Below are 11847 nucleotides of genomic sequence, written 5' to 3' on the forward strand. Positions count from 1 at the left end.
TCCACTTATTTACAAGTCATGCCACTCAAGAATTCTATAAATAGAACCCCATTTCCTCATGAAAAAGGGGAAGAAGCCAAGAGAGAAGAAGGAAGAAAGCTTCAGCCGCCTAGCTCCTCCTCGACCATCGCCGAAGTTCTGCCGCACCACCGCCGGACCACCAAGGGACGTCGGTAATAATAATAATAATAATAATAATAATAATAAGAGAGGTAATTTCTATTTATACCAATCTAAATTATCTAATTCATATATTTCATATTAGGCCGATGAGTTTTTCATATATAACACTCGAAATTATCTAATTTACGCATCAAAACTTATTATTTATGCCATTTAACACCCACATTAATGATGTAAGCTGATGTTACCAGATTTATTTGTTAAATTTCACAAGCGTGGCTTCGGTGGACACAGAGAAAGCTCTCAAGCACGTGGGGAACAAGCAATTATTACGTCCGGTCAAATTCGAACGTATCCGAATGTATACCGAGCAATACCGAGTTTTAGGTGACGTGGCGTGTGGTTATTGGTCTATGAACGCATTCGGTGACCGGACGTAATAATTGCTCGTGGGAAACAGGATTATAGGCTATAGCAGGCAAGGTAGGCAGTGAGCTTGCAAGCAAGCATAACCAAGTTTGCAGGCAAACTGGCAGTGGGTCTTATAGCTATAGACATGTGAAATTATTCTGTCCGGATATGGACGCCGTTCGGAGGCGAATTAGAATGCGTCATGTCATTCGTTTGCTGTGTGCCGCGGCTGGGTATCGTTGTGTACCGAGTGACTTTGCACGTTTTGATTCGCCTCCGAACAGCTCGGTGTCCGCACAGAATAATTTCTTTGTAGGCAGACATGCAATGGCGCGCCGCTCACAAGCAAGGGAATCAACATCTCTGGCGACACAGGCGACGCCACCTACAACTCACTGATGGTAAGGGCTTTTGGCAGAGGTGACAGATGAGTTTTTCCTTGACACACGACAAATTGTAAGACCAACAATTCAAATGAAGAATAAGTAAAAAAAAAAAAGAAATTTAAAATAAGAGAAGAAATTCAATATCAAATGACTGAAATATTTTTTTTATAACCTGAGAGAAGCAATAGCTTCAGGTTTGAAGTCAATTCTGAGACCTAAAACCCTTCTCACATCAGCAGGCGTAAGCAACCAAGTCATGTGCCCAGCATTCTCTCCCCAGAAATCCATTATCTCAGAAACCCTTTCAAAGTTCAAGATGGTGGTCATCTGTGACAGCCGTGCAAACTTATCCCTTACAGGCCTTTGCGACATCTCCGAGAAATGATTGACCAAAGCTCTCACCTCCCGATCGAGCTGCAGGCCGCCGAGCTGGCTGAATCTTTTCTGCATCATGATCACATCGAGCCTCTTCACGGTGAAATCAATCACCAGATGAACAAAGGAGTCGTAATTGTTCGATGTCATTATAGGTTGCAGCCAGGCTACATTAGTCTCAATTGCATGGAGAAGCTTCTGAACCCATGGATCATTGACCTCATTATCCTCGTATTCGGTATCTGAGAGTTCGTAGCTTACGGTGGCGACTGAGTCGAGAACGGGACGGATGCGGGGGGAGATGCTGGCTAGCAGCTGCTCCAATCCAGAACTTAGGATTCGCTTGAAGGAGCTGTTTATCTCACCCAGCTCAGACAAGCAGGATTTAACTTTCTCCCTATCGGCAGATGCCGGGAAGACCTGGAGTGCAGCCACTAAATCTTTAGCTAAGAGAAGGATGCCAAGATTGGGGAAATTAATCTGTGCGGAGTCCGAACGGAGCGCATCATTCGGATGCTGCGTATGCAGTGCGTATGTGCTGCGTACACATTAATTATTTACTGCGTATTTGTAGATATGAGCAAATAAGCAACAAATCAATGATACTCACTAAATACCTGCGTATCTATAAATACGTAGTGTATATGCAGCACATATGAAGTGTATATGCTGCAAATACGAAGTGCATACGCAGCATCCAAACGATCCTCTACGTTCGGACTCCGCACAAAATAATTTCCCGGAAAATTGATGCTTCTTTTGGTATTTGCTAAAGCTGTGTTTTGCATAAAATAAATAAATTGACGGCCGTAAACATGAACAAGCTGCTAGTTATGCGAGTGATAGCATGTGATTGTTAGGCAATATAAGGAATAAAAATTGGGTCAGTGTCAAGCTCAGCGGTAAGTTTTCCCCAAAATAGAAAACCATGACACCGCAAATTTTAAGGGGAAATAAATTAGCATCTAAAAAGCATTCGCTAAATGAGCCCTGAAGGTAGGAAAAAAATTGAAAGATGAACTTCCCATAACAACAGAGTGAATAAAGCATTCAAAATATGACAAATAATGAAGATTGATGCTAAGTTAATTAGAAATCAAACTTCTAAATCATACAAAACTCTTTTTTTACAAATATAACACAGTAAAAGCATTACTTATTAGTGGTTTTACTAAATTTCTATAAGCATATACATTCAGATTAGCAATTCTGGATTTAATAGATGAACTAGTTCCAAGTTGAAATTAAATAATATTTAAACTAAAGAGGGTGAGCACAGCATGTTTTTCTATAGAGTGAAAGTCATGACAATAAACTTCATTCTCAAAAGTTCACGATAAAGCTCCACAAACAGCACCAGGACATCTTAACTCAATTGGGCTAATAAATATCAAACAAATTCATTAAATTAAAAAAAAAAAAAAAAAGAATTCATGTAGATATGAAACGATACATAAAAAACTAATCATTAGTAACCTTACCCCAATTATTTGAGATCAGTTTTATGAATCAGATAAAAAACAATGCATCAAAAACCTTGGCATCTCTTTTTTTCTATTAGTATTTGTTGATAATTAGTAATATCTCACCTAATAAAGTTGTATATTATATAGCCAATCTTTTACTCAATTAATTATAAGTCCCTATTTTCTAAAAATTTCATCCATTTTTCTAACTTCGCATTCATTTCAAGAGAGATGTAATTGATGAGAACTATGTCATTTATGACATACAACAATGCATATCACTTTGAATACTGGTTGCAAACAACTCAATAATTAATAAAAAATATATATGAAGTTATTATGGATCCTTGATATAATCCAACTATAATTGAACATTCTTTAGTTATTCAACAACTACTAATATTAGCAAATGCTCTATCATATAAATATTTAACATCTATTTGACACATTTCTTTCTCAATTCGCAAGAAATAAATTCTCATAATACTCGATGATATATCTGCTCAAGATTAATAAAAAATATGATGATCCTTCCTTTGATCTCTCTATAACTCTATTAATTGTCTTAATGCAAAAATCAATTTCATGTTATATCTTTTGAACATTACACCAAATTGAATCTCAAAATTTGATGTAATCTTTTAAAGTTCATGTTATATTAATAGCTGGTGTAGCTTCATTGTATGATTCATAATTTTGATTTCTGTACAATTATCATAATCTTGAGCATAAGTGTCAATAGAGTAAAATGGTGTGTGGCATGGCACTTGATGTAATCATATTCACCCCATATGCCATAGTCATAGCATGGTAAACATGTTTAAAATGGTTAGCATCGTGGTGCCAAGTGCATAACTCACACCCTGTACACCATCTTAATTTGTTTTTAATATTTTAATCCTTACTTTTGTTAATAATAATTAAAAATTCTCACTTAACCACTAAACTAAGCAGACAAATACTAAAATGAAATAAAATAACATATGATTAAAAATTTTACAAAAATAAATCATACTCAATCGGCCCATCCTCCAGGCCACAATTATATAAAACTTGAATTCTTGTAATGTATGCAACTGATTGATGGCTAAAAATATGGTTTATCTACCCCCAATTTGTTCGATTTTGTGATTAAAATGATTAGCCTCATAAATAGTGCATCAGGGTAACAACGTAATTAGAGTGTGTTTGAACTTGCAAGAAATTGTGATCTTAAATAATTAAAGCATAAATAGAATATTTAAATAGATTTATATTTTAGATAGTCCTAATACACTATATTGCAACTCCATTAAAAAAAAAATAACTTGGAGCATGATTAGGTCAAAATTTTGACATTTACAAAATAAAATAGGCTTCAATCCAATGGGAAAACCATAGTTGACCCGATTTCTATAGATGAGATTGATTATGTCAATGATTTGTTAATTGAAAAATGAGACAATTATTTGTTGTTTGTTGATGAAGATAAAACTTGGGGAATGTGGCTAGTTCTAGTGGTGCTTACAAAAGGAGATAAAATATTCCATTTACCTCCAAAGAAAAAGAATATATAGTATCTATTTAGCCCTAGAACACTGTTTAATGAAGAAGACGAAGTTAATGAGAAAGATAAAAAAAAAATTAAAACAAAAATTAATGAGAAAGATGATCTCTTATGGAATGAAGATAATGTTGAATTTGTCTGTGATGATGAGGAGGAATTACAATTAGAAATCTATTATCTTGGATGAAATATTTTATCTAAGTTGCTGTTCAAACATGTTAGTGAATTTTGAGTCTCATTTAATCTATAATGAGTTGGATGAATTGCATCTAATGTCATACACTAGTTTTTTGTCCTGAATTATTAGAATATTCTTCATTTTTATGTGATTTTGGCATCATTTTTACAATGGAACGTGCCGCACCATGCACCATGCACCATACACCATACACTATGCTCCAGAGAGCTCTTAATTTATAATGTGCCCTTTCTCCATTAACTACTATCTCAAATGTCCCATTTGTCCTTAAATATTGGTACCAAAATATTTCTTTTTCAATCATTAGGCATCCTCCGAGCCTTCAAAATTTCATTAAGAAATTATGTTAACCAACCCACTGAAGGCCCCCCATAACTATCCAAATCTTAATAATTATCACATAAGAATCCAAACCTACCACTTTATGCATCTTCTTTAGATCTAAAATCACTTTTTTTTTTATCAAACTACAATATACTTCATTATTTTATTCATCATGTTCATCCATAATAATTTCTTCTTCCTTAAGAGACATGTTTAATAGTTTCTCACTTTCTCAAAATAGCATTTCCATTTTTCCTGGATATCTTCATTTTTTAACTAAGATCCTATTGCCCATGCATTTTCTACATCTAACTTGAACAAAAACTTTAGATCTTTTATATCTGATTTATTTGATAAAATCTTATTTTCTCATTCCTTAATACCAAGCATAATATATAAATTCTGAAATGCCACAACTTTAATTTATTCAGTGACCTCTTTGCAAGATTTCCAACTTGAATATGAACATCATAAGTATATCAGTCCAAACTCTTAACTATCGAGATTTTATCTGCTTTGGTCAAAAAGTCTCACGGTTTTGTTCTGTTGATGTAACTTCCCAATAGATCACCCATCCAAGAATTGCTCCAAGATGAGCACACCTAACCGCAAATTTTCTCAATGAAATTTCAATCATTACACTAAAAGGCACATCGATGTTTAGGAGTTTAGCTTATTTTACTTAAAGAGTTTCACAATCTCTCCCACTTAAGTAATTAACGTCCTCGTCGGTATCCTTATCCCATATCATCCACCAGGCAAATAGGATTTTAGAGATGGCCCCTATAAGTTCAAGTGGTGGCTCCCATCACGTAAAACACCCATCCTAGAATTGCTCCGGGATGAGCACGCTTAACTGCGAAGTTTCTCAATAAAATTTCAATGCACCTTGAAGTTCAAGGGTTTAGTTTATTTTACTTAAGGGGTTTCACAATCTCTCCCACTTAAGTAATTAACATACTCGTCGGTATCCTTATTCGAGAATCATCCACCAGACAAATAGGATTCTAAAGATGGCCCCTATAAGTTCAAGTGGTGGCTCCCATCGCATAGAACTTTGCCCCAACAAGGTTCAAGAGGTGGCTCTCATGGCATAACACTTTATCTTGTATGACACTTCGTTCCCATCTTCCGACTTGTATATCAATCTGATATCATTTGTAGCAGCTCAAACTCTTAACTATCGAGATATTGTCCGTTTTGGTCTAAGAGCATGATTTTTTTCCTATTAGTAACTTCCTAATAGGTCACCCATCCCAGAATTGCTCCAGGATGAGCACGCTTAAATGTGGAATTTCTTAATGAAATTTCAATCATTACACTAAAAGGCATCTGGATGTTTACAAATTTAGCTTATTTTACTTGGTTTCATAAGCTTCCACACTTAAATAATTGACATCCTCATCAGTATCCTTATCCCATAATCATCCACCAGGCAAATAGGATTCTAGAGATGGCCCCCATAAATTCAAGTAGCGGCTCCCATCATGTAGCAATTTGTCACATACAGGTTCAAGAGATGGCTCCCATGACATAGCACTTTGTCTTGTATGACACTTAGTTTTCATCTTCTAGTGGTGTATTGCTCTGATATCATTTGTAATAGCTCAAACTCTTAACTATCGAGATATTATCCGCTTTAGAATAAGAGCTTTACGGTTTTGTCATGTTAGTATAATTTCTCAGTAGGTCACCCATCCCAGGATTACTCCGAGATGATAACGCTTAACTACGGAGTTTCTTGATGAAATTCAAATCATTATATTAAAGGGCGCCTCAATATTTAAGAATTTAACTTCTTTTCAATATTTAAGAATTTAACTTCTTTTATTTAAGGGGCTTCACGATAAGGCTCATTAGTATTTAACTATTATCACTCCTTAAAAAGCATATTTATTTTTTAAAAAAGAATTTGTACCTTATTACACCACCAACAAGTCTCCTTACTAATGTAAGATATATTTCTAAATTCCATGAAGATAAACTTCTTAATAAAACTAGAAATCTTATCCACTAATGAATTCTAATTTGACTCTTTTAGCATCCTATCTCGAATGGTTATAACTCTTTGCATTAAAAGATCCTATCTCGAATGGTTATAACTCTTTGCATTTCAAATTATGCAAATTTGTCCTAGGACAATAACTTCATTCGATTGTTTGCATATATCCCTAGCCACTACTTCAAATTGTATGCTTGAACTCACACCAAAAGCCACCTTACAATTTTTACAAAAAGATTTTATTTCCCTTGAAGTAAGAAAAAAATCTATTTTGTGATTCGGTGGCTTCACATTTGAAATTAATTAGGTTTTTTCTCATTTTTTGAAGTATGTGCTCGTTATGTCAATATCGTAGGCTATTGTCAGACCAACTAAAATTTCTGCTCAGGAAAAGCACTATACGGAAGCCCCTCTTCCTCTCCTATAGAATCCCCAAACCCGGCTCTGTCTCTTTGAAAGAGAAAAGCCAATCAACTTCGGCGAAGGAAGAAATGAAATGTCGAGAAGGAGATCCTAAGTAACAAATTTTCTAACAACTTCGATATATATATATATATAGAAAGAGAGAGAGAAACTGTGAACAGAAACAGAGCAGCGAGCGAGGACCAGTGACTTAACACTTTAAAATCTCATTGATAAAAAAACAAGAAACATACTTAAATGGCTACTATGATCACATTATTCACATACAAATACTCAATCATATCAAACCACAAACCACTCAAACATATGTAGATTAGCACATTAAGAAAACAATTAAGAAGAAAACCAATAAACAAAGAAATATAGACTCACCTCTGAACACTGTTCATCAATTTCATGACGGAGTTTCAAGACATACTCCGCACTGATATCCACGTTGTTCAAAGCAGTAGCAATTTCTGTGCCAGTCTTCTGCACTCCAACACCGCCCAAGAACAGCTTGGCACCTAAGTTAGGCTCCCTCATCTTCTGCTGCAGAGCATCCTGGTACTCATTTGTAAGAAGGTTGATCGCTCCACTCAACAAGGCAATGACCGAATTACTACTCCCAGTGGAGATAGCTCTCCTGCAACAGCTCTGCAATACATAGAACACATCGTCCACCATTGAGGTTGTAAGGCTATCAGGCACATGCTCATCAATGGTTATAGCCTTCCGCACATTCTCCACCATGAAGAACTCCTCAAGTATCACATAGAACCCGGTTAGATCTTGTACCACTCTATTGAAGCTCCCACTCCTAAAAGCCTTTGTAGCTCGTGGACCCAATTCAGGATCCACAGAACTCAATCCCCTGATCTTTGATACCATGAACTCAGTGTAATCCTCTCCCAGCTGCGTGAGCGAGAGGATTTCCTCCAGATACAACTCCACCTCTCTTGGATCAGGACCCTCCGTAGAACCAACAGATAGCAAGTTCTTGCTATAGGAGTTGATCTCGGAGGCAAGGCGTAACAGCTTCCTGTAGTCCATGTATTTCTTCAATATCTGGGTGCCCCGAGAATCACACTCTTCTTGTAGTTCACAAATGGCATAAACGATCCCATCTTCACCACAAAGGCTATGCAGGACGTCATCATTCTCCTCCACGGCAAGAACAATGTCTTTGAAGAGATTAGTGAGGCATGTAACAAAATTTGAGCCTCCCTGCCCCAAATTGGAGGTAATGTGGCTACCCTGCTCCGCAATCTCCGCTAGGTGCTCAAATTCTAGCCTGGATCTGAGGGCAATGACCTTTCTGAGATAGGACACATAGATCTGAAGGCCCTCTTCCTGAAGACCAAGCGGAGGAAATACACGGACGAAGCGGAGGATTGTAGGATGGTCCCTCTTGTCGACGGCGGCGGCAAGGCGATTGCGCACAATGGACTCAAGCCGGCGCTTACACTCGAGGAGCTGCTCGCGCTGGTCGGATCCGGAGTCACGAAAGCGGGCATCGATCTGGAGGAAGGTGTGGATGAATCTTGCGGCGGAATCATAGTCATCGGAATCAAGGGCGCGGCGAGCACTGTCGAGGCAGTGGGAGCGCTCCACGATGGCGTCGATGCGGGAAAGGGTGGACTCTACACGGGATTGTGCGAGATCGAGCTCGCGTACCTTTCGACTGACCTGGTCGGCGAGGTTGGCGGTAGAGCGGACGGAGTCGAGAAGGATGTCAGCGTCGGAGCGGGCTAAGTCGAGGAGATGGGAGGACCGCTGAATGGAGATGAGGTGGCGGTCTAGGTCCGTGCGCTGAGAGAGGAGGGACTCTAGGCGAAGGTCAAGGCCACGTTGATAGGCGATGCATTCATGGAGGAGGCGTGTCATGGCGCCGACCTCGGTGAGAGATCGTATGTGGGCTAGGGTTTCAGGGCTTCCAAAGTCAACGGAAGAAGAAGTTTGTTCTCCACCACTGTCGCCGGAGCCGTGAACGGGCTCCGGCAGCGAGGCGGGTCCGTTTGGGTAGATGGGGGAGGCGACCGCCATTGCGCTTGGTTACCTCTCAGATCTCGGTTTAATCTTATGGAAAAGAAAAAAGGGGGATTTGCATACATATCAGTTTATATTATGTTATTTATTAACACTTAAAATTTTCCCCAATTTTTCTAAAAAAAAAGTAAAAAACACTTAAATTTTAAATATTTTATGCATATAATCCATAAATAAAATATAAAAACTAAAATTTATAAAATATTATAGGTTGTAGAAATAAAATATAAAAATGACATTTTTTTATATTAAAGTATTTATAAGTGATAGATACTAAAAATTGGAATGTTAAATATATAAATAATATGATATAAGATGATACTTATATAAATAAAAAAAAAATGGTAGATAGTATTTTTTATAAACAAACTCAATTATTTAATTTATTGATTTTTAATAATATTGCACCAAATGGCCACATAGAGCAAAAAAGAGATACTAATTATTATTAGAGAGAGCTCCAATGAAAGATAAGATTAGAGAGAAACGTCTTAGATGATTTGATCACATAAAATTGCGGCCATCTGATGACCTAATTAGAAGATTAGATGTATTAAATATGGCTTAGGTTAAGAAAAATAGAAATAGACCTAAAGAAACTTCATCAAAAAATATTAAAAAAATCTATTTATTAAATTTAAATGAAAATTTGACTTTTAATCAGACAATGGAGAAAAATGATTCACACTTTTAACCAAATTTTAATCAAACAGGGTTTAAAGATTATTTATATTGGTTTGAATATTAATCAAATCTTAATCAAAACTTGTTCGAATATAATTCAATTAAAAACCTCATGCTCCGATCTTCTGGAGTCTCATAGAAAATAAATCAATATAATAAAAGTATAACAGGATAAAATCGAATCAATGATCAATATAACCAATATTATATGAAGATAATACTTAAACAGAAGCAATCAATAACATATATGATTAGTTAAATACATCATAACAATAGTTAATTAAGATATCATTATAAATTGAAAAGCAAGCCTTTAACTTTAAAGATAATATATTTAATAATGGTATAATTATGACAAAATAATTGTTGTAATGTAAATCAAGTGATTGTTTGCCCCATGAAATGAGCATATATTTATGTTAATTATTATTATTATTATTAGATATGTTTGAATGCAAGAATTATAATAGCTTGTATTTTGATCCAAGAAAATAAAAATTTTTAGAAGTCATTTTAAGACATTTAAAAACTATCTTCACCATAATATTTATATTGTATTATTTTAATTACATGAACCTTTTTGTAATTTTCAAGCACTGATGCAAATCCTTGAGAAACTAACACATCTCGGCACAGTCAGGTGTTCATTTTGCAAAACGATTTCACTAATATTTTGAAAACAAAATAAGTTAATTTGTGCATATTTTTCTATAATTTTTAATCACATCAATTATTTCATAAACTTTGTTCGAACAAGAATCAAACCCTAAATATGTTGTTTGATGCTTGTAGGTTTTTAAACATATGGTTATCCTATTATCTTCTTGACCATTAATTGATGACTATATTCAAACTTCTATAATCAACTCATTTGATTGTCTTCATGTTTGGTAGAATTCATAAACATCGCAAATGCGTTGGACATTTCAAGCATAATACAAGGAAATTTCAAGTAAATGAAAATAAATAAATAAATAAATAATAACAAATATCATAAAATTATCATCGATATCTACTAATCAAATAATAAAATTTAAAAATCATTAAGAAAAAAAGCTCAAAATAAATGTTCAATATAAGCTCACTTAAGAAACAAATCGAATACAAACTACTTGCCAAGCCAAACAAAAGTTGTTCATCAGGGTGGAGAATATCTTGGTCTACTAATTTTTGTGCAAAATATCAATAACAAAATTATTAAAGTTATTGGCTAACACAACAAGCTCTTTATTTGAGATATCTTAAGGATAAAATTAGGCAAGCAATCAATCTTTATCTATCAAAAGCTAAAAAAAAAACAATTTGTTTAAATTGACAAAATTCGTACAAAGAATAAACTTAGTATTTATTTCGTCAAATATATTATTGCTTTATAAATTAAATATCTAAGTAAAATAACCCTAAATTTGATAATAATATGAAGCCCATCAACTTGAACTTCACATAACAAACATCTCATTCATATTTGAAATAAGTATCAATTTGCAACTCTTAAGACTACATGCCTTGATATTTTCTTTCTAAAACCTGATATATAGAGGACAATGGCTCAAAGACTAAAGGATATAACCGCTAATTGTTCATCACATTGGGCTCAACTGGTCCATAATGAAGCACAACAAAGTGTTTGAGTGCAATCACAGGCATAAATATGTTATAAACCTCTTACTTGGTGGCACTATCGTAGTCAGTTTGATCAATTGAGATATGATTACGCTAACTGAGTACGAGATATATGCGAAGTTAAACAAATCTAGCTCACTACAGGTAGCCTTAAGTTAAGCACAAAGAAAATCAGTGTCCCTCCTGACAAGCGTGCGATTTACTTAGGCTTCGTTTGGGACGGCTTTCTTTCTGCTTCTTAAAACAGCTTCTTAGTA

General features: G+C 35.2%; 1 protein-coding gene across 1 annotated transcript; it reads right to left on the reverse strand.

The window, feature by feature from the left end:
- Window positions 1-1037: 1037 nt before the first annotated feature.
- Window positions 1038-9337, reverse strand: LOC110102605 (conserved oligomeric Golgi complex subunit 4). The gene is made up of 2 exons (XM_020831008.2): window positions 7628-9337; window positions 1038-1715 (listed from the first exon to the last, which is right to left on the reverse strand). Exons 1-2 carry the CDS (start codon window positions 9278-9280, stop codon window positions 1086-1088), a joined length of 2283 nt encoding a protein of 760 aa, XP_020686667.1. The 5' UTR covers window positions 9281-9337; the 3' UTR covers window positions 1038-1085.
- Window positions 9338-11847: the final 2510 nt, after the last annotated feature.

This window comes from Dendrobium catenatum, unplaced genomic scaffold (genome assembly GCF_001605985.2).
Source record: "Dendrobium catenatum unplaced genomic scaffold, ASM160598v2 fragScaff_scaffold_637, whole genome shotgun sequence".
Lineage (NCBI taxonomy): Eukaryota > Viridiplantae > Streptophyta > Magnoliopsida > Asparagales > Orchidaceae > Dendrobium > Dendrobium catenatum.